This window comes from Myotis yumanensis, unplaced genomic scaffold (genome assembly GCF_028538775.1).
Source record: "Myotis yumanensis isolate MYYU_CA2020_CCGP unplaced genomic scaffold, mMyoYum1.0.hap1 SCAF_19, whole genome shotgun sequence".
NCBI classification, from domain to species: domain Eukaryota; kingdom Metazoa; phylum Chordata; class Mammalia; order Chiroptera; family Vespertilionidae; genus Myotis; species Myotis yumanensis.
The window spans coordinates 25994775-26021500 of NW_027223770.1; the positions used below are offsets into that span (position 1 = coordinate 25994775).

At 49.3% G+C, this 26726-nt stretch overlaps 2 protein-coding genes across 2 annotated transcripts in view; one reads left to right on the forward strand and one right to left on the reverse strand.

Moving 5' to 3' along the window:
- SLC5A1 (solute carrier family 5 member 1) overlaps positions 1 to 7383 on the forward strand; it is a 37547-nt gene extending 30164 nt beyond the window's left edge. Inside the window, exons 11-15 of the mRNA XM_070399880.1 lie at positions 517 to 667; positions 1563 to 1731; positions 2023 to 2238; positions 3491 to 3596; positions 6709 to 7383. Of these exons, the coding sequence (XP_070255981.1) occupies positions 517 to 667; positions 1563 to 1731; positions 2023 to 2238; positions 3491 to 3596; positions 6709 to 6926 (860 nt within the window). The 3' untranslated portion in view covers positions 6927 to 7383. The remainder of the gene's footprint in view (positions 1 to 516; positions 668 to 1562; positions 1732 to 2022; positions 2239 to 3490; positions 3597 to 6708) is intronic.
- A 2164-nt stretch (positions 7384 to 9547) lies between these two features.
- On the reverse strand, positions 9548 to 26117 carry LOC138997925 (solute carrier family 5 member 4). Its single transcript, XM_070399881.1, has 15 exons — positions 25983 to 26117; positions 24739 to 24810; positions 24049 to 24153; positions 23862 to 23921; positions 22799 to 22903; positions 20003 to 20108; positions 19249 to 19329; positions 18839 to 19059; positions 18030 to 18165; positions 16504 to 16611; positions 15592 to 15742; positions 13017 to 13185; positions 11424 to 11639; positions 10903 to 11005; positions 9548 to 10300 (listed from the first exon to the last, which is right to left on the reverse strand). The coding sequence occupies exons 1-15, from the start codon at positions 26115 to 26117 to the stop codon at positions 10086 to 10088; spliced, it is 1983 nt and encodes a 660-aa protein (XP_070255982.1). The 3' UTR covers positions 9548 to 10085.
- Positions 26118 to 26726: the final 609 nt, after the last annotated feature.

Sequence of the window (26726 nt, forward strand, 5' to 3'; positions counted from 1 at the left end):
CTGCATAAGCCCTGACTAGGACCTGGGCTAAGAAGGAGCCTGCAACCAAGGCATGTGCCTTGATCGAAATCGAACCTGGGACCCTTTGGTCTGCGGGTCAACCCTTTATCCACTGAGCCTAACTGGCTAGGGCAAATCCTAGTTTAAATATTTCTGCTATATCATGGATCTTTTGAATTAGAGATCTTATAAAAGGCCGCTCAGATGGAAACACACACACACACACACACACACACATACACACACACACACACACACCATCACCACCATCATCCAACTGCAAAGTGTTAACCTCATATATATTTTATTCTTACCTCTTTGTTGACTGCTGTGGGATTGCAATATAATGTAAAGCCACAGTCCATTCCGTAAAATGTCTAGTTTTTCTGGAGAGATACATCAAAGGCCAACCATGGCATGATTTCAGAAAGCAAACAAACATTGGGTCCTCCCATGTTCCAAGTGCAGAAGAGCTGAGGTGCGGTGGGTACAACTCAGAACCACCTTCTCTTTCAGGGCTGCGAGGCCTGATGCTGTCAGTCATGTTGGCGTCTCTCATGAGCTCCCTGACCTCCATCTTCAACAGCGCCAGCACCCTCTTCACCATGGACATCTACACCAAGATCCGGAAGACAGCAACGGAGAAAGAGCTCATGCTTGCAGGAAGGTACATGAAGCTCCCACCTTCCCCCACCAGGAAGCTTGAATAATTACTGTATAGGGTTCCCTCCAGCTAGGGAAGACGGCGGATGCTTAGGTAGCGTGGGAATAGCCTCTGTGGCCAGTTATATTTTCCTTCCAGTGGCATCGGCTTTGAAATGCCCTTTTGGAGTGAGAAGGGACATTAGGGACCATCTAATCTAACTCCCAATTTATCAATGAGCAAAATGAGTGCTTACTATTTGCTCATCTATTTGCCCACTATTGGTTTGACTATAGCTAATCCTCATCCCAACCTTGCAAGGTCAGTGATATCATTCCCAGCGTGCAGTGAGAGAAATTGAGACTCTCAGAGGTCAGGCAAGGTATCCTATGTCACAAAGAGAGAAGAACAATTTGAATCCAGAGCTGCCTGGATCCAAAGTCCACACCCCTTTGTTCCTACACTCGGCTGCCTCTCAAAGTTACCATCTCTTGTGGTAGCGGCTGGTTTAGGTGACTACTGAAAGTCAAGAGCATTTCACTTATAGGTACAGATGACTTTCTCAGGGAGGCAGAATATGGGAGAACAAAAGCTTCAAGAATGAATTTGCTAATTATGTTTCCTTGCTATGGTCACATTGTGTGTGTGTGTGTGTGTGTGTGTGTGTGTATGTGTATACATACTTGCTCATTTTATATATATCCTAGAGGCCCAGTGCACAAAATTTGTGCACAAGTAGGGTCGCTAACGGCTGCCTGCTGGGGCCTTCCTTCGTTCCGCGCTGCCCCTTGGTGGTCAGTGCAGGTCATAGCAAGCAGTCGAACTCCTGAGGGGACACTTTGCATATTAGGCTTATATATATATAGATTTATTCATGTAGAGCCAATTATTGACACTATTGCGGGGGCTTTGCTTTCAGAGTGTTCATCCTGGTGCTGATTGGCATCAGCATCGCCTGGGTGCCCATCGTACAGTCAGCACAAAGTGGGCAGCTCTTCGATTACATCCAGTCCATCACCAGTTACTTGGGACCCCCCATTGCAGCTGTCTTCCTGCTTGCTGTTTTCTGCAAGAGAGTCAATGAGCACGTAGGTAGCATTTGTGTGCAGCCGGAAAGGCCCTTTCTGGTGCAGAAATCCCCACCTGGATGTGCCTGCTCTCTGTGGGAGGGATTCTGTTTCCCAGCGCTCTCCAGCAGGAATGGGTGCGCTGCTGAGGGTTTGGATGGCAGTGCTCCCATGTTCCGCACTCCCATGCTCCGGCTTCAGATGGCCTGGAGCTATCTTTTCTCTCACCTTTCTTCTCCTGCCTCTGCCCCTCCGGCGTGCACAGCTGTCTTGTGTGTTCAGCAGTTGGTAACCCAAGGTTTTCTTTCCCAGGGAGCCTTTTGGGGACTGATCATAGGATTTCTGATTGGGTTGTCCCGTATGATCGCCGAGTTTGCTTATGGAACCGGGAGCTGCATGGAGCCTAGCAACTGCCCCACGATTATCTGTGGTGTGCACTACCTGTACTTCGCCATCATCCTGTTTGCCATTTCTGTCATCATCATCCTTGTCGTCTCCCTCTGCACCAAGCCCATTCCTGATGTGCACGTGAGTACCCACTTAGGAAACCTGTCCTTTCCTTGTCTCCCATGTTCAGGCTGCAATGCCCATCTTGCCGGCCCTCGGCTCAGTGAGACATCTCACGCTCACATGACTACATAGTGCACCCTTGCCATTGGTGTCGTGCAGAAGCATACAGGACAGGAAGCTCAGCGTGCCGGCTGCACAGTCTCAGGCATGTTTCTTCAGCAGGAGTCCTCAAGCGCGCTACATTTCCATCCAGTGCATCTTCTCTGACTCATGCTCCCCAAGGGACAGCTCAGGTGTAAGGGTATGAGGTCACTAGGGCAGGTTCAGGGCTACACTGGCTTAGATGCCCAGGCCCCAGATAGGAACTTATATTTCTCGTAATAGTTCCACGGTCAGAACTTCCAGGGATCCAAGCAAGGGACATCCCTGGTTACAAAAATCACTACACTCAGGGAAATCTGAAGTATGATACCCTTTATTTTTTTCCTAATCAAGCCTCTAAACAGTTGCCCGTAGAATTCAAAAGAAATTTCAAACAATACTAAAGTCCAATTGATTTAAGACTTCAAAAATGGCAAGTACTCTTCTTTAACTCTAGATGTCGCCCTTGGTTTAGGGTATATTCACAGCCCTCCCAATGCAGATGAAGATGACCAATGACAGGCCATTTTCACCGTAAGCAATATAGTCTGGTAACCCAATCCAGCTGGCATTCCACCTTTTCCAGGTTCCCAAGGAACAGAGCAAGATCATATTCGTCCATAGAGAAAGACAAAGGGTTTTGTTAACTCATGTCAATAGAGATGGTGCCTCCAGTTCTTCCCAATTCTAAATGGCTCTTGATTCTACAGCTTCTCCCCATACTATGGCAAACACACACAGTACAACAATGTGATCTTATGCGGTTGGTCTGGACAGATAGGTGTCTAGTCTTGTTTCTCAGAACCAGTGCTAAAAGGAACGAATTCATTTCTCCTAGGTAGCAAGAGTTCATTCATTCAAACCACTTATTTCTGCATTCAAGGCATCTTCTTAGCCTCCGAATATGCACACGTCACAGGGGCTAATGTGTACACGTCTGTGATTGACACCTAAGTTCCTGACATATTTAGATATAATGCTGTGGATGGGAACTGTTATCTATGTTCTTATTGGTACTGAGAGGCCACATTCCTGTTTCTTTCTTGATGCATAGCTCCTTGTCCTCCCAGCTCCTTGGCCCAAGGCCCTGTTGGGATCTCCCTGTTGACCTGTTCTGCTTCCTCCACAGCTCTACCGCCTGTGTTGGAGCCTGCGCAACAGCAAAGAGGAGCGGATCGACCTGGATGCCACCGAGGAGGACGTCAATGAAGCCCCAGAGGAGACCTTTGAAATAGGTGAGTGCCTTCATCAAAGCCCAGATCTCTCTTCTAGAGGGAGGATGGGAGTGGGCTAGGGAGGTGTGAGAGGAGGAAACGAGGTTTGGGACATCCGCTCAAAGATTGTGGGTACAGCGGAGGAGGTACAGAAGGGGAGGAGGGAGGTACAGAATCATTGCAGCTCCCTCAGCCCTCACAGTGTACAGCCTTCAGTGATGAAGGGTGGGTGCGGAACTTGCCACCCTGACTTGATCTGGGGCATGGCCAGGGCCAAGGAAAGAGTCAGAGCTCTTCTGACATAGCCTGTGAACTGAAAGCAGATGGAATCACAACTATGGTTCATCCGAATGACATCAGCAGGATGGAATAGAAGCTCAGGATCTTATGTCTTACCTGCCTAAGATTTAGAGAACCAAGTTTCTAAGGCAGTCCATTGAGATCATTCTTGGTCAAACGTTCAGACACTCATCCTGATCATGGAGAAATGCTTTCTTCAACTTCTATGTTCTTCTCCTCCACGGAGAATGGTTGTGTTAATGTGTGGTATACACAGGTGTGGGAGCTCAAGGGCGTATGTTTCTCCTCCTCCTCCTCCACCTTCTTCCTCTTCCTCCTCTTCTTCTTCTTCTTCTTCTTCTTCTTCTTCTTCTTCTTCTTCTCCTTCTCCTTCTCCTTCTCCTTCTCCTTCTCCTTCTCCTTCTCCTTCTCCTTCTCCTTCTCCTTCTCCTTCTCCTTCTCCTTCTCCTTCTTCTTCTTCTTCTTCTTCTTAATTCTTATCTAAGGATGTGAGAGAAACACATTGATTGGTTGCCTCCTGCATGCACCCCAACCAGGGCCCGGGCCTGGGAGGAGCCTGCAACGAAGGTACATGCCCTTGACCAGAAAGGAACCCGGAACCCTTCGGTCCGTAGGCCTATGCTCTATCCACAGAGTCAAATGGGCTAGAGCAAGGTCATGTGCTCTTTACCTGGTGTTGGGCAGAAGGTCTCATCCTGCCACCTGAAGGGAGCGCACATATAGCAGAACAGGTCCTGCATCTGGCCGTCAGGAATATCCGAGAACCCTAGCTCTGGAAAGGGCCCGGAGACCAGTTGGTCTTATCGCCTCATTTTGAAAGCATATACATGGAGACCCCGGAATAGAGAGGCTTTGCCAATGGCCCCAGCTCTGACACAATCTGCCTTTGATCTCGAAAGACTTTTCTGTCTGACACCTGTGGCTACACAAGAAGTGCCAAAGGAGCCTCAGCCGTAGTGCAGCTGATTCTGGTGCTGGGAAATGCAGCCCCCCCTTTTTTTTTTCTTTTTTACTTAATTCTTTATTGTTCAAAGTATTACATATGTCTCCTTTTTCCCCCCATTGACCTATCCCCGGTCATTCCCACCTTTGGTTGATCCCTACCTTCCCTCTAAGGCAGCCCCTTCCTGCTTCCCAGGAGCTGGCATGGCCCCCACTTCTCCCACCTCCAGAAATGTCCCCACATTGAGGGAGAACACCATAGACTTTAAAATACTCACCATGCAATGAGGAGTATTTTGAATGTTTTCATGCAGGCAAAAGATTATTATTAATTTACTAGAGGCCCAGTGCGCGAAATTCGTGCATGGAGGGGTCCCTCAGCCCGGCCTGCACCTTCTCCAATCCAGGACCCCTTGGGAGATGTATAACTGCCGGTTTAGGCTCGATCCCACAACCGGTAGTCAATCATCCCTCTCGCAATCCAGGACCGCTGACTCCTAACTGCTCACCTGCCTGCCTGCCTGATTGCCTCTAACCCCTCTGCCTGCCTGCCTGATCGCCCCTAATCGCCTCTCTCTCCGCGCCCACCACCGTGGCTTTGTTCGGAAGGACGTCCAGAAGATGTCCGGTCTATCTGGTCTAATTAGCATATTACCCTTTTATTAGTATAGATTTGTTTTTGCACCAGAGGACAGGGTTAAGACCTGGTTGGAAAGAACTCACCCAGTTTTAACCCAAAGAGGCAAGCTCGTGTAGAGACAGCCTATGGTAGTGGGATTCAGGAAGCACTGAGGTTGAATCCTGACTTCTCTACTCACTCCCTTGGGTGAGTGATTCCGTTTTTTCCTAAAGCTCAGGCTCCTTACACGCAAGTATTCTCAGCGGTAGCCTAGGCTTCACAGCGCTGTTGGAAACCTTGAGTGAAATCATGCTCCACAACAGAATCGGGCATAATCATACCGTTGTGATGGCCACGGAGGGAAAGGTTTCCAAGTTTATCTGGAAAGGCGGGAGCAGCCAGTGTGCATCCATCAGGGATGCTTAGAGGGGACTCCCACGCCGGCTGGAGAATTTGAGCTTAGTGACTTCTGAGGTTCGTGGCAGTACTTGAATTCTGTCGTTTCTTGGTGAACCTATGGCGAAATCATACGGAATGTCCTGCCCTAAAGTACAATGAACTAAGATCTCTAGAGGGCTTTTATAAACAAGGGGTGTCCCCTCATCATTCTCCAAGAAACAGCAGTATGAGAAGTCACCCCTATATCATTGTTACCACCACCACCAGCATCATGGCAGATAATGGTATGACCACAATGTATTTTAATTGTGAATATCTTACTCTAGTGTTTCATTTTGGCCCCACATCATCCTTTTTTAAAAAACAGATAATACAAGTATAATTCTTCCAATTTTACAGATGAATAAAATGAGACATAGAGACTTTCTGGAATATTTTCTGCAGAAGGCAAGGTCTTTTACAATCCAAATTAAAAAAAATAAAATATGGTTTAAAAACAAACAACACAGAAAGTTCTACATTAAAAAGTAAAAATGGACCCATTTCCATTACTTGACCCAGAGGTGACCACCATTGAGAGTTTTTTTGTCCCCAAGAGAATTTTTAAAAATATATTTTTATTGATTCTAGAGAGGAAGAGAGAGAGGGAGGGAGAGAGAGAGAGAAACATCAATGATGAGAGAGAATCATGGATCCGCTACCTCCTACACGCCCCACACTGGAGAGTGAACCCGCAACCCGGGCATGTGCCCTGACCGGGAATTGAACCGTGACCTCCTGGTTCATAGGTCGATGCTCAACCACTGAGTCACACCTTTTAGTTTCTCCTGCTTCTGTAGCCAACAATTCTTTTATTCCTTTTCCCCAACACAGAAGTGGCTGAGGAGAAAAAAGGATGCTGCAGGAGGGCCTACGACATGTTTTGTGGCCTGGACCAGCAGAAGGGCCCCAAGATGACAAAGGAAGAGGAGGCAGCCATGAAGCTGAAGCTGACCGACACATCCGAGAAGCCTCTGTGGAGGACAGTGGTGAACATCAACGGCATCATCTTGCTGGCCGTGGCCGTCTTCTGCCACGCGTTTTTCGCCTGAGTCCTGCCTTTGGCCGCCGACCGCTCTCACAAAGGCCAGACTGTTTACTCTGCCCCCCGCTAGTCCCTCCTGGGGTGTTGAGGGGGAACTAGCCGGTTGTAAATTTTGCCCAGTTGATAAATGTGTACATGTGTTATTATAGGAGAGCCGGACCAAGGTAGCGAGTTTGCTGTGAACTTAGGTATTTGAGGCCAGTGTGAGACAGTCAGCTGTACATAGCATGTCAGAGCCACGGGAGAAAAGCCTGCTCATTGATGGGAATGCAGACTGAGAAACAGAACCCTCTTGATGCTGGGGGCACGTTTGTCTCAGGGCGATTGGGCGTGTCCACATTGTTTGTGACCCTTGACGATTAGTGTCCAGAGTTCTGGCCTCCCTGGTTCCTGCCACTTTCTCTATTGGATCCCCCTTATCCTTTTTTTTTTTTTTTTAAAGAAAGATTTCACTCTTCATCATACCTCTGGCAAGTTATTTTCTTGGCACAAGAAAAATCAATCTGGTAAACTGATCACTTATGGAAGCTGAGGGTGGGAGCTTGCTGGTTCCTATCCTTGGTGCTTGTTCTTTGAAGGAGAGAACGGAAGCGGTGGGGGTGGGGCTGAGATTAGCACTTACCCCAAAGTGGCACAAAGCCAGATGGAAGTATTGCTGTCACAACGGAGGCATTTTTTTACCATTTTGGAAGTTCAGAGGAAAGACCACAAACCGGCGACCGTCAGCAAGGCAACCTTTCAAAAGCAGTCAGTCAAGAATAATGATGCTGAGCAAACCATCCACAGCTCTCAAGGCCCGTGTGTGTGTGTGTGTGTGTGTGTGTGTGTGTGTGTGTGTGTGTGTAGGGGGCGGGGTGGGGGGGCGGGGGGAGGGAGATAATCTTGAGTCAAGAGGATTTTCTGGTCTCCTTAAAAATGTCCAGTGGGGGTGCCACGTGTTTGGGATTTCCCTCACGTTGGCATTCACGGTGCCTGGAATGTTCTAGCCCCTCGGCAACGCGTGTGTGGGCTGAATGGCTAATAAGGGCATTATTTATGAACACATGCTTTGTTTTGGGGTTAACCTTTTTCTGTGGCTGCACAAAGTACACTCTGGAGCGACTATCATGCATTTCCAGGGGCCACTCTTCCTCATGATGTGGGTGTTGACATATTGACTGAGAAGTTGACTCTGTGTCATATCCCAGAGCAAATGTGCCTCTTGGGGGGCGGGGGGTCCGTCATCTCAAAACCACCATGCTGTCCTGAACTATTGAGACAATTAGCCTGAAATTCTCCTCCCCATGAGTTCACGTGACCACAGCTCTTACTCTTTCCAGTTGTCTAGACCGGCCATCACCCGTTGACCAAGGTTAGGGCAGGTGGTCTCCGTTCGGGTGGGCGTGCTCCACACATTTCGCTAAGCGGAGTGTATTTCTTGTTGAACGTGTTTGTGTCCCAGGGAGAAGGTTTTAAAATGCAATGACTTTAAATAGGATTCTTTCCATTCCACCTGTGAAATCTCAACGATATGGTAATAGAGGCTCATGAACGTGCAGAAAAGGTCAGGATGTTAGTTAGCATGGACGGATCTCAGGCGAGCTTAGAGAAGAGCTGGGATCTGGGGCTGCACGGAGCTGAGAGTGGTCCCTGGGTGTAAAACGGCTCAGCAGGCGAAGGAGTGGCTTGCGCGTGTGGAAGGAACCCCAGAGGTCACTGTTTGCTGAGCCCTTCTGTTCCCCTAAAGCTAGGAAGGGGAGAGGGAAGCGTGGAGAGTTCCACGTGGCTGGCATTGCTCGGCGCCCTCGGCTTTGTGTGGAGTGTGCGGTACTGTTGAGGTTGGATACAGGGCCAGGGTGGACGGCTGGTAGACGGCGTGGGCACAAAGCAGCTCGATTGTCTTGGATCCCGAGTCTGGCTTTGCTAATGATTCATCGTGTCTGTTGTGATAAATTATTTTGTCTCGACTGTGTATTTTTTTCTCTTTGGAAAAACAGGAACCTTGGTGCTTATAGTATCTACCTACCTCCTCTGGGTGCGACGCGGTCGCGTGGAAATGGGAATGGGAGATACATCCAGGAGAGATGCCGTACGGGTGTCCTATTAAACCGCATTTGGTCCCCTAATGAAAATGTATTACTTTGATAAAAATAAACACACCCAAAACCATGACTTCCAGGTTTCCTGTTCTCTAGACAAATACCGACCGTGTCTGTGGGGAGCTGTGGTTGGGGTAAGATATAGATTAGGAAGCAGGCGCTGAGGCAGCAGAGAACAGAATAGAGCAACTTGAACAAAAGGTAGGCAAGTTCGGGAAGGACTTCTATTTCACAATCTCCCTTTCCCTCTGGCTATCACCACACTGTTGTCTGTGTCTATGTGTTATATGTATGTATGTATGTATGTGTGTGTGTGTATGTATATATATATGTGTGTATATATATATATATATATATATATATATTGTTTTTGTATAACCATTCACCTTTTTTTCACCCAGCCCCCTAACACCCTCCCCTCTGACTGCTGTTAGTCTGTTTTATGTACCTGAGTCTGTTTGAACTGTACACTTGAAATAGATACATTTTATGATATGCAAATTATATTTTAATAAAGTGGTTTAAGAAAATCAATGCTCGATATGCTAAATTTTAGTGGGAGATGAGTTTATTGAAGGCAGAAACGAATAATTTCTAAAAAGTTCATATAAATAGTCACCACGGGCATGTCCAGCTCTCTTCCCCTCAACTACTTGGAACCATTCCTATTTTTCAAGCCCCTGAGATCAGCGAGGCGAATTCGGGAGGACGATGTTGCTGTTTTTCCGATGAGGGGGTCCTAAGCGAGGCAGAGTAGGGGGAGGTAGTCCGTCTACATGGAAATCTCTGGAAAGAGCAGGAAGCAAGTTTGACGCAGGGAAATCTATCTGATGAGCTCCATACAAAAATAATTTATTCCCAAACTCTCCTAGTTTACACACACACATAGGGAGTCAGCTCACTGGCTTTCTAAATGATCAACTCTTTCTCCACTGACACAAAGGAACAGCAAACGCTAAAAGTCATGCCTAGAGTTATTGGATAAAATTAGCAACTGCATAGCTCCCTTTTGCATCACAACAAACTCTACAGGTGAAAGATCAATGCTGTCCTCTGCTTCATACATCCTCTAGTGGCCCCGGTGGGGTTCAGGCGAAATAGCCGTGAGCAAAGACGGCCACGGCCAGCAGCAGGATGGCGTTGACGTTCACCACAGTCCTCCAGAGGGGCTTCTCGGATGTGTCTGTCAGCTTCCTCCTCAGGGCTTCTTCCTCCTCCTTGCTCAGCTTGGGGCCTTTCCTCTGCAAACCGCAGAACGCCTCATATGCTCTCCTGAAACACCCCGGCGTTTCCCCGGGATCATCTGAACCAAAGAAAGATAAACAAATGATCACAAAGCTCGGGAAATCCGACTCCCGTCAAGGTCGTGCGGATGACGGCAAAGAATGACGACAACTTACTTCTATGCCTTAGAGGAATATCCCTGCGAAAACACAGATAACTCCAGTCATAGAAAAATGGAGCCCGGCCAGCGTGACTCAGTGGCTGAGTGTTTACCTGTGAACCTGGAAGTCACGGTTCGATTCTCGGTCAGGGCACATGCCCAGGTTGCAGGCTCGATCCCCAGTAGGGGGCGTGCAGGAGGCAGCTGATCAATGATCCTCTCTCATCATTGATGTTTCTCTCTCTACCACTCCCTTCCTCTCTGAAATCAATAAAAATATATTAAGAGAAAAATAAAAAACTTTTGCATAGCATAGAGCCCAATAAACAAAGTCAAACAAACGCCAAGCTGGGGAAAACATTTGCATCTTATAACACACAGGGTGTGATATCCTTGTAGTAATGAGTTTCTTGAAATAGAGAACATCCTACAAACAACTCCATGTAAACACGCTAGAGCGATGAATCAACAGTTCAAAGCGAGAGAGAGAGTTCTCAAGCCAAAGGCAAACCAGACATTACCTTCATCAGCATCATCATCAGCTTCTTCCTGTCTCTGCTCTTCTGCGTCTAAATCGATTCGCTCCTCTGTCCGGTTCCGAAGAGCCCAGCACAGGCGATACAGCTGCCCAGAGAGCACAGACAGGCCCATGAGTGATGAGCAAGTGTTTACAATAACATAACAGCACATTTACTGTACAGTGCAAAAAATCCCACAGCGTGGGAAGACATACACAACAAAGAAGAGGTGTTCTACCACACTCATTCACCAAAGCACACTATTTTACATTATTTCTGGCCCGGCCGGCGTGGCTCAGTGGTTGAGCATTGAGCTATGAACCAGGAGGTCAGGGTTCGATTCCCCGTCAGGGCACATACCCGGGTTGCGGGCTCCATCCCCAGTGTGGGGTGTGCAGGAGGCAGCCGATCAGTGATTCTCTCTCATCATTGATGTTTTTCTCTCTCTCTCTCTTCCTCTCAGAAATCAATAAAAATATATTTAAAAGAATAAAAGGAGCATATAGCTGTGACTCCTCACTCACATGCACATCAGGAATGGGTTTTGTTAGCAGGGAAACTCCCAGGATGACCACGATGGAAACGACAAAGAGAATCATGGCGAAGTACAGGTAGTGCACGCCACAGATGATTTTGGGACAGTTACTGGCAGCCAAGCAGGTCCCTGTTCCGTAGGCAAACTCTGCAATCATACGAAATAGGCCGATCAGCAGTCCGACGATGAGACCCCAGAAGGCTCCCTGCACAAGAAGCAAGAACAAAACCAGGGGATTTAGAGGAGAGGAGCAGCTCATTCTAGGAGGTCATAATTACCACCCTTCCTGCTTTCTCCACTAAGCACTACACAGGACCCTGGCTGGTGTGGCTCTGTGGATAGAGCATCGGCCTCTGGACTGAAGGGTCCCGGGTTCGATTCCAGTCAAGAGCATGTACCGGTTGTGGCTTGATCCCCAGCCCTGGTTGGGGTGCCTACGGGAGGTCACCAATTAACGTGTCTCTCTCACATCGATGTTTCTCTCTGTCTCTCCCCCTCCTTTCCACTCTCTCTAAAAATCGATGGAAAGGTATCCTCGGATAAGGATTAACAACAACAACAAAGAACCAATCCATGGCTAACCTTGAGGGCAAGGCCACCGAAGCAGGGAAAGATGCCAATGCGTGTGGTTGCTGGTGCATGTTTCCCTCCGTGGCCTTGAAACGCCATGATGGCACTGTTCATTCTCCACTTTGCTTTCGCGAAAGACCTACCTTAGTACCTGTTTTCGCTGAACGAAAGGAATTCCAAGAGGGTTTTTACTTTTATGAAAAAAAGTCGAAAAGAGGCAAAATGCAGGGGAGCCATGAGAGTGACCCCGCCAAGCTCCTTCCCCGGAACCACACCCAGCAGCTCAGCGTCAGGCCGCCTAGCTTTGCGCTGTGCCTGTGAGCATCTCTGCTTCATCTTGATGTGTTCTGTGAGTCCGTTAGCAAGATGTGTCCTACTGTATCAAAAGCCTAAGAGAGGTAGGGCCCCTGGCTGGTGTGGCTCAGTGGATAGAGTGTCGGCTTGCAGACTGAAGGGTCCTGGGTTTGATTCTGATCAAGGGCACAGGCCCGGGTTGTGGACTCGATCCCCAGTAGGGGGCAGGAGGCAGCTGATCAATGATTCTCTTTCATCATTGATGTTTTTCTCTCTCCCACTCTCTTCCTCTCTGAAATCAATAAAATATATATATATATATATATATATATATATATATATATATATATAGCTTTTTAAAAAAGCATAAGAGAGGATATTTTGGAGGGGTCTGAAATTCTCAAAAAATTTCCATATAAATCAAGGGTACATGCCTCTTCACTTTATGCCATTTCGGCTTACGGGGAGCGGGGGAAACTTGTACAGTCTACTTTGACCCAAGTTTAAGTTTACCGTGACTTTTCTATTGTACATAGATTCAAACACTTGTGACTGATTTTGTAGCATGAACAGAACTCTGACTTATGTGACACAAGTTGCAGAGTTGACGGGCCTTGAGATGTATGAATTGGGTGGAAAGGATGCATTTTCCTCCCAGCGAGAGAAAGACGTTTTTCCCCACTCCAGCAGGAAAAGAAGTCCCCGCACTTCCACTCACCTGTTCATTGACTCGCTTGCAGAAGATGGCGAGCAGGAAGACAGCGGCTATGGGCGGCCCCAGGTAGCTAGAGATGGATTCTATGTAATGAAACAGCTGTCCGTTTTGAGACACTTGTACCAACGGGACCCACAAAATGCTGATGATAATTAACAGGATGATGAACAGCCTGGGAAGCAAACAAAAGGAAGGGATGATTAAGCAGAAGCATCACTGATACGTCCACTGTGCTTGAGTTCTTGAATGCATTCTTGGGGCCATTCATTGATTTTTTTCCCCCCAAAGAAATTCAAGCTCCTTGAAATTTCATGCCAGGCCACTGTGTAGGACTATCTATGAGTAAAATTCCAATAAAGCAATTGCTAGCCTATAATCAGTCATAATAGCTTCAACGATGAGATTAAGTATTCATTTATAAAAACAGTTCCAATGTCAGCGTTCAGTTAATAATTCTCTAATGCAGTTCATGCACTATAGCAATTAGGAAAAAAAACACATAGCACTAAGTCTAAGTAATTATTTGTAGGACACAGAAAGCAGACTCCTGTTTTGGTCTTTTTTCCTAGCTTGAGAGAAACTGAGTCAGGATGCTTTAGAATTAAAATATCCTCTGTCCCAGAATGCTGAATGAACTGGCCAGAAAGGCTAATTTGTGTGTTTTTGCTGCTTGAGTACTTTGGCGGGTAGAAGGAATTGGTTAAAATATTGAGATGCAGCAAAAATCTATTCGGTTTTGCTCCTGGGGGTCAGGAGCAAAACCAAATAGGTTCACTTTTTAAAACTTTGCAATATTCTTCTGTGCTTGTGATATGAATAAACAGATAATAATAATTTACGGGACTCTCTGTAAAAGGCCATGGCTTGTCTGTGCTCACCGGAAACAGAAAGGTGGGAGTTGGGGGAACCGGGGACAAGCATTTGGGCGGGAGACTGAGGCACAGGGCCTCATTTAAGCTCTACAAAACCTCTGCAGCCTTGCAATGACTAAGCGTGATAAACCACGGGCCGTCCGAGCACAGGGTCCAGAACACAGTAAAGATTCAAGAAATAACACCTCCTACCGCCATTGTCGTCATCACCCGAAAGCAAACGGTGTGTGTCCCGTGCTCTCTTATCTTCAGCTGTTTTCAGCTGTTTGCAGTCACACGCAGAATAAAATCCAAAGTCCTCTTATGGCCGGAACAGCCCTGTGTGATCTCCCGACCCCCACCTTTCTGATTTTGTTTCCTATCGCTCTCACGGGCCAGCCTCACCTCTTGCTGTCCTCACACGCACCCCACACGTGACTGTGGAGGACTGCAGGCAGCACTGACTGCTCCTCCACACGGAGCCTCGGGGCTCCCCCCACATTCTCCCCAGAGCTCAAATGCCACTTCTTCCGTGAGGACCCCCTGAGCACCGTGTTAAGTTAGTCCCCATCCTTTAATCCTGCTCTAATTTTCTTCCTAGCGTTTTTAAAAATATATTTTTATTGATTTCAGAGAGGAAGGAAGAGGGAGAGAGAGAGAGAGAGAGAGAGAGACATCAATGATGAGAGAGAACCATTGATCAACTACCTCCTGCACGCCCTCCACTGGGGATCGAGCCCACAACCCGGGTCTGTGCCCTGACTGGGAATCAAACCTGTGACTTCCTGGTTCATAGGTGGATGCTCAACCACTGAGCCACACCGGCTGGGCATCTTCCTAGCATTTTTTTGTCACCAGATATAGAATATATTTATGATCTATCTTCCCCACCAAGGCATAAATCCCATGAAGCATGAACTTATTTTTCATATATATGCCATTTTTTTCACATTTGTATTCCGGGTGATAGTAGGCATTTAATAAGAAAGAGAGGAAAAGAGAAACTCATTAACTGATCATTGAGACTTAGAGGGGACTCATAACCAAGATCGTTGACCCATCCGTGGACTACTGCATCTTGGACCTACTGAATTCTAGCCCAACACTTTTCTACCACAGAAACCCAGAGGCCTATGGTCTTCCTGTCCTGCAGCATTTATCCAGAGTCACGATCTGGACCAACTGAGCCCTCGGAATTTCTCCAAGTGCTTCATTTACCAAAGCGATTGTTACCATCTTCAGCAACGCATCATCTTTTAAAGAGGTGGTTAGTTTCTCTTGACTCCCCGTTTTTAATGAATGCAGTTGGTAAACTCATCTGTGGTAGCGTGTGGAGGTCCCTCATCTGTTACTTCCTGCCTGTGATATGCATGGAAACGTCTAGGGATGATGCCTTAACCTGTGAGAGTAGATGGAAACTTTAGGCCCCATGAAAGACATTGATGGGGTTTCACGAAGATGTGGTTGGGAGTGGTGTGAGGGGAGGAATAAAGAGACAATCAGAGGCATTTGGAAATCTGAAAAAGAAACTATTTCCTTGGTACGTATGGCCCCAAATTTCGTATCTGGAAAGAGATAGAGTTGGGTTAAATATCCTCTAATGTTCCTTTACCCACTTCAGAACTCTATGAGTAGTTTCTCTGAACCCCCAAATGAGGAGGCTCTATTTCACTTTGATGTCTCTACCTTTGCAGAGAAATTTAAGACAGAAACCAGGGTTCTCTCACCGCCCAGCGATCAGGAGCTCCCTCTCCGAGGCCTGCTTCCGGATCTTCGTGTAGAGGTCCATGGTGAAGAGGGTGCTGGCGCTGTTGAAGATGGAGGTCAGGGAGCTCATGAGAGACGCCAACATGACTGACAGCATCAGGCCTCGCAGCCCTGCGGCCGGAAGAGGAGGCAACCACGAGTTAGGAACTGGACGCCGTGAGCTGTGATCACCTTGCCAACCAGAGGACCATTCAAAGGTAAAATGTCACGCGGACTGTTTACTAACTGATGTGCCCATGGATACATGTCATCGTGTGGCATTTTCTGCATATTTCCTGGTGATTCTCAGAATTATTGACAAGTAAAAATTGCATGTATTTAAGGTGTGCGACATGATGTTTTGATAGATACATCATGTGAATGGTTACCACAATCAAACTAATTAACCCAGTCATCACCTCACCTAGTAACTAATACCTTGTTTTGTTGTGAGAATACTTGAGATCTATTTTCTTAGTAAATTTCAAGTACACAAGACATCATTATTAACTGTAGTCTTTATGCTGTGGTCTCCAGGACTTATCCATATTATAACTGAACGTGTGTACCCTTTGACCAATATCTTCCTATTTCCCCATTCCCCATCCCCTGGCAACCACCATTCCACTCCTCTATTTCTTTAGATTCCACATATAAGTGACATCATGCAGTATTTGTCTTTGAGAGAGACACATCGATTGGTTGCCTCCCACACGCACTGGGAGCAGTGACTGGGGGCAGGGATGGAACCTGCAACCCAGGCACGGGCCCTAAACTGGGACTCAAACCTGAGACCCTCTGGTTCATAGGCCGATGCTCTAACCATTGAGACACACCAGCCAGGGCTCATCACACTTTCTTTCCCCATTTACCTGAGCAGGACATTTTCTTACCGTCAGGCATCAGCTCCATCACCAGCATTGGGTAGGCATAGTTAGTGCAGCCGACTTCCGTGCCACAGTGTTTCACACACTCAGAGGGGACCACACAGGCCACCTTCTCTGAAGAGGAAGTCAGATAAGTGGGTTCAGTGAGTGGGGCCCAAACAGGTAAGACCTACAACCATTGGCCGCAGAGACAAGTGGTAAGGTCATGAGTTAGAGGAAAGACGTTAGCCTGGAAATTGAGGCTCAACTTTGAACTGCCTGCAATCGATCTGCTTCCTCTTTGGCTAGAATACACCTTTCCAAGTGTCACAGCTGTAGCTCCCCTGGCACTGGCCTGTGGGACAGGCTCTGCCTTGGGATGTGGCCCAGCTAGAGCATTAGAGAGAGCGATTCCCCCTCCAGGAAAGCTGCAAGAGCATACGTCCTCCCAGGAGCACAGAACTCCACAGATCAAACAGCAGCAACACAGCACTCAGGCAGCTGGTCCTGTGTGCAATCATTCAGCCAGTGTCTTTCTCCCACATCTAAGAGGAGGTGCCACGTGTGATGCTGGGGTGACTGCCCCTGGTGGGATGATGCCTCATTCACTGTGGTTGTTGCACAATACCTTGCTGATATTTTAGCTAAAATGACATTATGCAAACAGATAGAAAAATGGGATATAAAAAGTCACCCAGAATACTAACACCTTCGCACATGAGCTTCTCTTAGTTTATTATTCCTTTCTAATCCTTTTCTGGAGAGAAATGTGTTTATGGCACAACTATGGTCATTGTTGCGGTGATATTTTATAGTCTGCTGTTTACATCCAAGATGATGATGTCAGCATGGCCCCAAGTTTTGAGATAGTGAACAATCCTATCTTTGGCTACTCCCTGGCTATCTATCCGTTCTTTATTGCTGTAGACAACACCATAATGTTGCAATATGCAGGAATGTTGCTCACTTGATGCTCCCCTTAACAGGTTTTCAGGAAAATAAACACGTTTTCTCCAGGCCCAGTTGCGAAAACATGAAGTGAGAGGTTAGTGCTATCTGATGGATTGCCTCCATAAACACCAGTGGTCTTGGATTAGGTAAGAAATATTCTATGTTTTCTTGACTCCTCATAATACATTTTTTTTTAAAGAAAAGATGGCAGTTTATTTTTATTTATTTATTTTTTAAATCCTCACCTGAGGGTATTTTCCCATTGATTTTTAGGGAGTGTGGAAGATAGACAGAAAGACAGAGAGAAACATCGATGTGAGAGAAACACATCGATGGGCTGCCTCCTGCACGTGCCCCGTCCAGGGCCCGGGCTGGGGAGGAGCCTGCAACCAAAGTACATGCCCTTGACCAGGATCGAACCCGGGACCCTTTGGTCTGCAGGCCAACGCTCTATCCACTGAGCCACACTGGCGAGGGCATAATAAAGATTTTTAAGGGAGATTTTCAACATTAGCAGTTACTCTTAGCTGACTTAAAACATCTTATAAAACACGATTCGTAATTCAAGCATAAATGATGGGAACTTCTGGCTCAGGACTTGCCTGTGTACAGGATGCGGCTGATCATTCCTGGCATCACCATGAGGAACATGGGCAGCAGCTTCAGGTACCCACACATGATGCAGGCGGCCTTCACGTGGGACATGTCCTTGCCGGAGAGGCAGCGCTGCACGATGACCTGCCGGGAGAACACGCCTAGTCATGAGGCAGCCGGAGGGCGCGTCACGGGGGCGCCTCCTCAGGGACTAGCGTGCCAATGAGAAGTGGGATGGCGACGAGGGAAGATTGAGCTTCGGAGTAAAATGTGGATTTGGATCCCTGCTCCTCCCACATGAGCATTTGACTTCTGTGAGTTTCAGGTTTCTCATCTGTAAATAGGATTCTTTCTTTCTTTTTTGTAAAAAAGTATATTGATATTGACTACAGAGAGGAAGGGAGCGGGAGAGAGAGATAGAAACGTCAATGATGAGAGAGACTCATGGATCAGCTGCCTCCTGCACGCCCCCTACTGGGGATTGAGCCTGCAACCCGGACATGTGCTCTGACCCGGAACCGAACCCGGGACCCTTCAGTCTGCAGGCTGACACTCTATCCACTGAGCCAAACTGGCTAGGGCAAAGTATTTGACTTTTTAAATGGTGAAACTAGATGGTTTTCTAGGAGAAGAAAAAGAACAACATAAAGGTATTCACACATACACTCACGCACACACACACACACACACTCACACACACACATGCACACCCACATGCAAACACACTCAGTCACACACACAGTCACACACACTCACACACACACTCAGACACACACACACACGCACACACACACACACGCACATGCACACGCTTTACCTGATCTGTGCACCAGTACCACGCAGCCACGATGGTCATTCCTATGATCATTCCCGGCCACGGAATGTCCCCGGTGACAGCGTCTCGGAAAATGTGGAAGGAGTCTGGCCGAGGAGTGTAGCACGCGGGGCTAATTGTCAGGTTGTCCCCTTCGACTATGGATGGGATGGCGTTCATATACTTCTCCGTAAAACTCTCATAGCCTCCGACTTCGGCAAATGCTGCAACGGCATCGGATACAAGACAGTGTTCCACAGAAACGTGAGACACCATTTCCCTAACGACCCCTCCGTGGTGGGAGGCACTCCGGCACCTCCCATCGGCCTGGTTGTATTCTCAGGACCCTTCTCTCGGGATCCACAGTCCCATGACTTCCACCCCACGGCCCCGTTCACACGGCCATCGCTTACCAAACCCCATGAGGATGAACGAGCCGATCAGCATGATGATGGTCTGGAGGGTGTCGGTGTAAATAACCGAGGCCAAGCCCCCTGTGGAGAGAAGAAAAGAGCCAGGATGTTTGACTCAGGTGCCCTCCCCTACTCGCCTTTGCCTTTAGGTTCTCTTCTACCCAAACCCCGGAAATGACTCAGCAGAAAACAGATCAGAAGCTCCCGGTGGCATCATCATCTCCTTGGAAGGTGTGTCTCTCATTGGTCCTCCTGTCTTCCTCGCCTTGCCTCCACTCAACGTTTCTATGAATTATGGTGGAGTTCTACCTTTGTGTGTGCTTTTGAATATTAAGTAGGGGGAAAGTCCATGTTATAATATCATGAAAATCTCCCATAACAATCCCTCAGTTCGCTCTCTTTAGCACAGGATACCTGCTCTGAAGAACTGGGCGAAGCCATTTCTGTTCCAGCGTTGGAACATACCATTGTTTCCTTAGTGGAATACCGTGTATTACTGTTGACCTGCGTTTTGCGGCAATGTCGTTGAGCCCAAATAGCGTCTCCCTGTCCCACCCATCACATCGTTAACCTGGATCAAGGTGATCATAACTAACACCGAGGACCCGCTTTCCTACGCTCTGGCTGTGTTTCTAGGCTGCACCTGACTCTGAGCGGAATAAAGGGGTAGCCTTACCTTGGCGGCGACAAGGCTAATGCTCAGGTGACGCGAGCAGAAGGTAGCATGGCCGAGCTAAGCACGCGGAGGACTCACCAGTGATCGTGTAGATGGCGGTGATAGCCAAGAGGATGAAGATTGCCAGGTAGAGGTCCAGTCCCAGGGCCAGCTTGATGAATATGGCTCCAGAGAATATGTCTGACTATAATGGACAGGCAGGGCCATCAGCCCATAGCCTCAATCTCTCTCTCTTTTTTTAAAGTTTATTTTTATTGATCTCAGAGAGGAAGGGAGAGGGAGAGAGAGAGAGAAGCATCAACGATGAGAAAGAATCACTGATCGGCTGCCACCTGCACGCCCCACACTGGGGATTGAGCCCCCAACCAGGGCATGTGCCTTGTCTGGGAATCGAACCCTGACCTCCTGGTTCATAGGTCGACACTCAACCACTGAGCATCACTGGCCGGGCCCTTAGCTTCGATCTCTTTGCCTATCTCTCCTTCTGTTGAACTCCTCTAGCCCAACTCCAACCCTGGCTAAATCCAGTTTCCCACTTACTCTGTGCCCGCACCTAGGGATGTTTCTTCTGTGTTTCTAACTAACATGCTTACATGCCATTTCCCATGTTTTTGTTATGTTTTGGTTTCGAGTGAGGGGAAGGGATACGGGGGCAGGATTCAGGATCCAAAGCGTTAGAGGCAGGTTCCTTTGGAGAACCCGGGTTCGGAGGGGTGTCACAGGAGATGGTAGATGTTTTCCTCTCTAAGATTTGAAATGAAACCTGGGGCAGGAGGACTGGGGAGGCTGTCCTGTCCTCACTCCTCATCGTGATCGGTTTAACCAGTAACCAGGACCCAATCTGTTATCAGAGTGCAATAGCAACAGTGCACAGAAGGTTGTGCGCAAGATTAATCATTATCTTTTTTTAAAAAAATATATTTTATTGATTTTTCTACAGAGAGGAAGGGAGAGAAATAGAGAGCTAGAAACATCGATGAGAGAGAAACATCGATCAGCTGCCTCCTGCACATCTCCCACTGGGGATGTGCCCGCAACCCAGGCACATGCCCCTGACCGGAATCGAACCTGGGACCCTCCAGTCCACAGGCCGACGCTCTATCCACTGAGCCAAACCGGTTTCGGCTAATCATTATTAATAGCACTTAAAACACGACCTTTTTGGTAAGGATGGACTCCTGCTACTGTACCTTCTCAGCCGACCACAGCCCCTGCACAGTCAGTCACACACGTGCCCTTGACCTTCGTGCTCCTCCATTCAGCTCCCATCATTCCATCACGCCCCCACCCTCCCCCCCCGACCCCCGCAACCGGATCCTTCTGCCACTGGAGGCTGCATCCCGTGGGCCCCTTTGGCCACTCGCATTCTGCCCCAGCACCTGGTTCATGCCCTGGAGGACCGCAAAGCTGTAGAGGTCAGAGGCAGGGAAGACCTGGGAGGTCGCTGAGCCCTGCCCACTGGGGAACATGGCGAGCCCCTCACTTTCCTCGGCCCCTCCTCTTTCCTGGCCTGGGGGTTGTGTAATCCCCCAACACCCCAAGCGGAGACTTCCATTCCCACCTGCTTTCCTGAGCATCCACAGCATGTCTTCTGTGCTTGTCCACACACTCCACTCAGGCTCACACTGACTATATCTGCAGCCATTGTCATAAAGTACTGACAATCTTATGGTTAAATTGTTTTTATTTAAGTGCGTTTTTTATGTTAATCCCCACCGAAGGATATTTTTCTATTAATTTTTATTTTATTTTTAAAAATATTTTTTTATTGATTTCAGAGAGGGAGAGAGAGAGAGAAACATCAATGATGAGAGAGAATCATTGATTGGCTGTCTCCTGCACACCCCGTATTGGGGATCGAGCCTGCAACCCAGGCATGTGCCCTGACTGGGGATCGAACGCGGGACCCTTCAAGCCGCAGGCTGATATTCTATGCACTGAGCCAAACCGGCCAGGGCTTTCCATTGATTTTTTAGGAGAGAGCAGAAGGGAGGGGGAGAGACACAGAGAGAGATACACACATCGATTGGTTGCCTCCTGTACATGCCCCAACCGGGGCCAGGGAAGGAGTCTGCAACTGAGGTATGGTGCCCTTGACTGGATTCGAACCTGGGACCCTGTGGTCCACGGGCCGATGAGCCACACTGGCTCTGGCTCTGGTTAAATTCTTAACTCCTTAACCATGTGGTGGACTCCGAGCGCAGAGGGATCCTCGCTTCCCCGGGCTCGGAGCGCCACATGCCCAGGAAGCGCTGGGAGATGCTCACGCTTTGCCAGGCGGGCTCAGCCCCTCATCCGAGCAGCTGGCTCACTTCCAGCCACGACTCGGCTCAACAGCAGAGCGATTGGGGAGTCAACTTCCGCCCTCAGGAGCGGCCTAGACTCTGCACCCCGGGCCATAACCTCATGAGTCACTGATGTGCCAGCAGCAAGCCGTTACTCTGTCTGTGTTTTTTACACGTGCTGCTGACTCTTCCAACTCCTCTCTGCTTTCCTCCACGATTATCTCCAAGGAATTTAATTAAACACACACACACAGCTTTAGAGTTCTTTCAACACGTATTTGTGAAATCTATTGTGTAGGGGCAGCCTTAGATTAAAAAAGAAAAAATTAAGGGCCCTGGCTGGTGTGGTGCTGTTGGTTGGGTGCCATCCTGTGCACCCCTGCCGATTCGATTCTTGGTCAAGGGCACAAGCCTGGGTTGCGGGTTCGATCCCCAGTGTGGGGCGTGTAGGAGGCAGCTGATCCATGATTCTCTCTCATCATTGTTGTTTCTCTCTCTCTCCCTCTCCCTTCCTCTCAGAAAGCAATACAAGGATATATTATTTAAAAGCAGTCTTGCAAAGCTTAACAGGCCAGGAGCATGAACTCACCGAGATCCTCAAAGCCACGCAGATGAAGAGGGAGAGGACGGAGAGGTAGATCTGCAGCCGCTTCCCCCCGAAGCGCTTCTTGAGGTACTCGGGCATGGTCATCACCTGCGGAGACAGCAGGGGCTCACTGGCCCAGCACATCCGGTCCCTCCACGCTCACCGAGCACGGGGGCGGGCAGGCCTGGGGCGCCTCGGGGAACCGAGGGGAGGGAGGCATCGTCTCTCCAGAAAGCAGCAAAGCCGGGTGGACACAGGCGCTGGGATCGGACAGTCTTGGGACGGGCTCCCAGCTCCGACACTGACTAGAAATGTAACATTTGCGAGTGACCCTCTCCCTGGACTCCACGCTTCTCATCTGTAAAGTAGGGTTTTCATGGGACGGTATGTAAAATACCCGCGCCACCGCCAAATGCCCGGTGAACGCTCAATGGATAATTTTTATGATTTTCACCCAAACTGTGACAGTCTAGTTAAAATGTTACTTGCAGCCTAGCCGGGTGCAGCTCAGCGGCTGAGCGTCGACCCAGATACCAGGAGGTCACCAGTTCGATTCCCGGTCAGGGCACAGGCCCGGGTTGCGGGCTCGATCCCCAGTGTGGGGCCTGCAGGACCCAGCCAATCCATGGTTCTCTCTCATCATTGATGTTTCTCTCTCTCTCTCTCCCTTCCTCTCTGAGGTCAATAAAAATATGTTAAAAAACAAAAAAAAAGGCCCAGAGAGACAGAGCAGGCAGAAGGGAAGCCACCACAGCTGCGGTACATCCTAACCCTCATCACAAATGAAACCGCTTTACAAGTGTCAGAATAGCACTGATCAGGAGGAAGGAAAATGCCCCGAGTTGGGGAGGACGTGGGCGAGTGGAGCCCTCACGGCGGGGAAGGCCTGGGAGCAGGTGGCTGAGCCATTCGCAGGAGCAGCCCGGCAGCACGCAGTGGCTCTGGGTCATTGTAAGCCCAGAGACCCTGCAACAAACGGTCTCACCCAGGTCTCCCGGCTGAGCAGGGAGAATGAGCGTGTCAATGGATGCCGACCAGGCGTGCCCACAGTCCCGCGGGTACTCACGCCTGCCTTGATGTAAATGGGGACAAAGAACCAGCCAAGCACCAGCAGCAGCACCAGGGCCTGCAGGAAACCAAGCAGAGAGGGAGGCGTCAGAGAGGCCTGGCCGGGGGCCGTGCCGTCTCACGGCCTCGGAGTCTGAAAAGGCAGCCAGTCCTCCCTGACTGTCGTCGCCCATGATGTCACTCACGTTCCACTCAAAGACTGCGGTGGCGATGCCCGAAGCCGCCCCGGTGCCCGCCAGCCCCACGAAGTGGCCGCTGCCGATGTTGCTGGCGAAGAGGGAGGCGCCCATCTGGAATCCAAGAGCACAGACGCGGGTCAGAGTTAACAGACTCCAGTCAGGCTTCCGAACTGCAGGGACACGCGGCGATGTTCCCGTCGCTACCCCTTGGGCCAGGAGCCCGCCAACTACAGCCCGTGGGCGGAACCCGGTGTCCGTAGGGTTGGTGCACCCAGAGTATTTCTTCCGTTTCTGAATGGTTGACAAAAAAGCTAGCCCAGCGGGCGTGGCTCAGTGGTTGAGCGTCGACCTATGAACCAGGAGGTCACGGTTCGATTTCCGCCGGTCAAGACACATGCCCGGGTTGTGGGCTCGATCTCCAGTAGGAGGCGTGCAGGAGGCAGCTGATCAACGATTCTCTCTCATCATTGATGTTTCTCTCTCTCTCCCTCTCCCTCTCTCTCTCCTTCCTCTCCCTCCCTCTCTGAAAAAAAAAAAAGATGAGCACACCCAATGTTTTCTTTATTTTCACACACACACACACACACACACACAGATACACACATACACACGCATACACACACATACACACACATACACATGCATACACACACATACACACACACAGTTCATCTCCCAGAAGCTCTGCCCACTCACCGGCCACCAGACCATGTCCCGGCCAGCCAGGAAGAAGCCCCCAACGGTGCCCCGGTTGGTCTTCAGCATGGCCTGTGCGGAGGGAAGACGTGGGGGGGTCAGACCACAGCCGCCGCACCAAGGTGCCCCCGGGGCCGGGTCACAGTACCGATGAAACGGACCCTTTGCAGCTCCCCGAAGAGAGAAACGTTCTCCTGGAGACTGCGACGTAGCACTGATTTTTAAAGGACCAAAGCAGAATCCCGGGGACTTCAGGGATTACATTCCTCAACGTTTGTCCTAACCGCTCTGGTTAGTTTCATTTAGGAAGACAATGGAGGAGATGTCTGTAATACTGCCCACAATACGAAACAGGAAAACGCTGTGAGTGAGGTGTCTCTGAAGCTGTGTGTGGAAGGAAATCGGTAGCCTTCAATCCGTTACCAAAAGAAAGAAGGGGCATCAGTGAATTAAGCATCCAACTCAACTGTGGTAGAAAGTGAGAAAATAACAAAGGGAAATAAGAGAAGTGAGATAAGAAAAACAATGTCGCCCAGCCAGCGTGGCTCAGTGGTTGAGCGTCGACCTATGAACCAGAAGGTCACGGTTCAATTCCCAGTCAGGGCACATACCCGGGTTGTGGGCTCGATCCCCAGTGTGGGGCATGCAGGAGGCAGCCCATCCATGATTCTCTTTCCTCATTGATGTTTCTATCTCTCTCTCCATCTCCCTTCCTCTCTGAAATCAATAAAAAGATATATTTTTAAAAAATAATGCCCTTATTCAATTTGCCACAAGCTGGAGATGCTGAACAGATGAAGCCTGGAGTCCCCAGGGCTGGCCCCGTGCACAGGATGGGGTGGTTAGGAGAAGACAGTAAGCCAGTGTCAGCCTTATTGATGTTGCCCTGGTTGGTTTGCTCAGTGGATAAAGCCTTGGCCTTTGGACTGAAGGGTCCCAGGTTCAATTCCGGTCAAGGGCATGTGCTTGGGTTTCGGGTTCGATCCCCAGTAGGGGTTGTGCAGGAGGCAGCCAATCCATGATCCTCTCTCATCATTGATGTTTCTATCTCCCTCTCCCTCTCCCTTCCTCTGTGAAATCAATAAAAATATATTTAAAAAGAAGAAGAAGAAAATGATTCTGAGAGGAGGACAATGACATCAGTGACAGCTGTGAATGTTCTCAGCTTCGTCACTTTTCCCTCCCTTCGATGTTTTACCCCAAGCCATGCGCCCACCCCAAACCCGCTCTGGGCTCCTACGTACCCACAGCCCGACAGCCATCACGACCACGAAGTAGATGACGATGACGGAGATGTCGGCGGCGTTTCGGATGCGCTCTGACATCTCGGGGGGGCCCGGGGTCCCGGTCACGGTGCTGGGGCTCACGGTGCTGGCCATGGCTGCGGGCGGCGCTGTCCCCATGCCCAGGAGGGGCCCTCTCCTTATATGAGCTCTGGGTTAATGATCAGCCTCGAGCAGGTGGGGCGCGCTATCAGGCCCGGCTCCTGGGCACGGAACCTTTAAACCTTCTCTGATGCCCCGAGACCCCGGCCCCCCAGTGGGCAGTGCTGGGCTGACGGCGTGTGGGAATGAGGGTGAGAACTGGAGGTGCAGAGTGGGGTGTCCCTGCGTGGAAAGACAGGGTCTGTAAGGTGTGGTCAGGTTGGGTGAGGATTAGGGAGCGATGACAGGGGACAAGGAGGAGGAGGACAGAGGTGAAAGGGCCAGAAAAGAATCCGCAGGGACAGGGGTAAGAGTCCCTTACGGATCAGATAAGACTCCTGACCAAGGTGTTCCAACTTCGAAAGTGAAACTGCCCGGCCGGCGCCGCTCAGAGCTTGAGCATCCACCTATGAACCAGGAGGTCACGGTTCCGTTCCCGGTCAGGGCACGTGCCCAGGTTGCGGGCTCGACCCCCCCCCGTAGGGGGCCTGCAGGAGGCAGCCGATCCATGATTCTCTCTCATCATTGATGTTTCTAGCTCTCTCTCTTTCTTTCTCTCCCTTC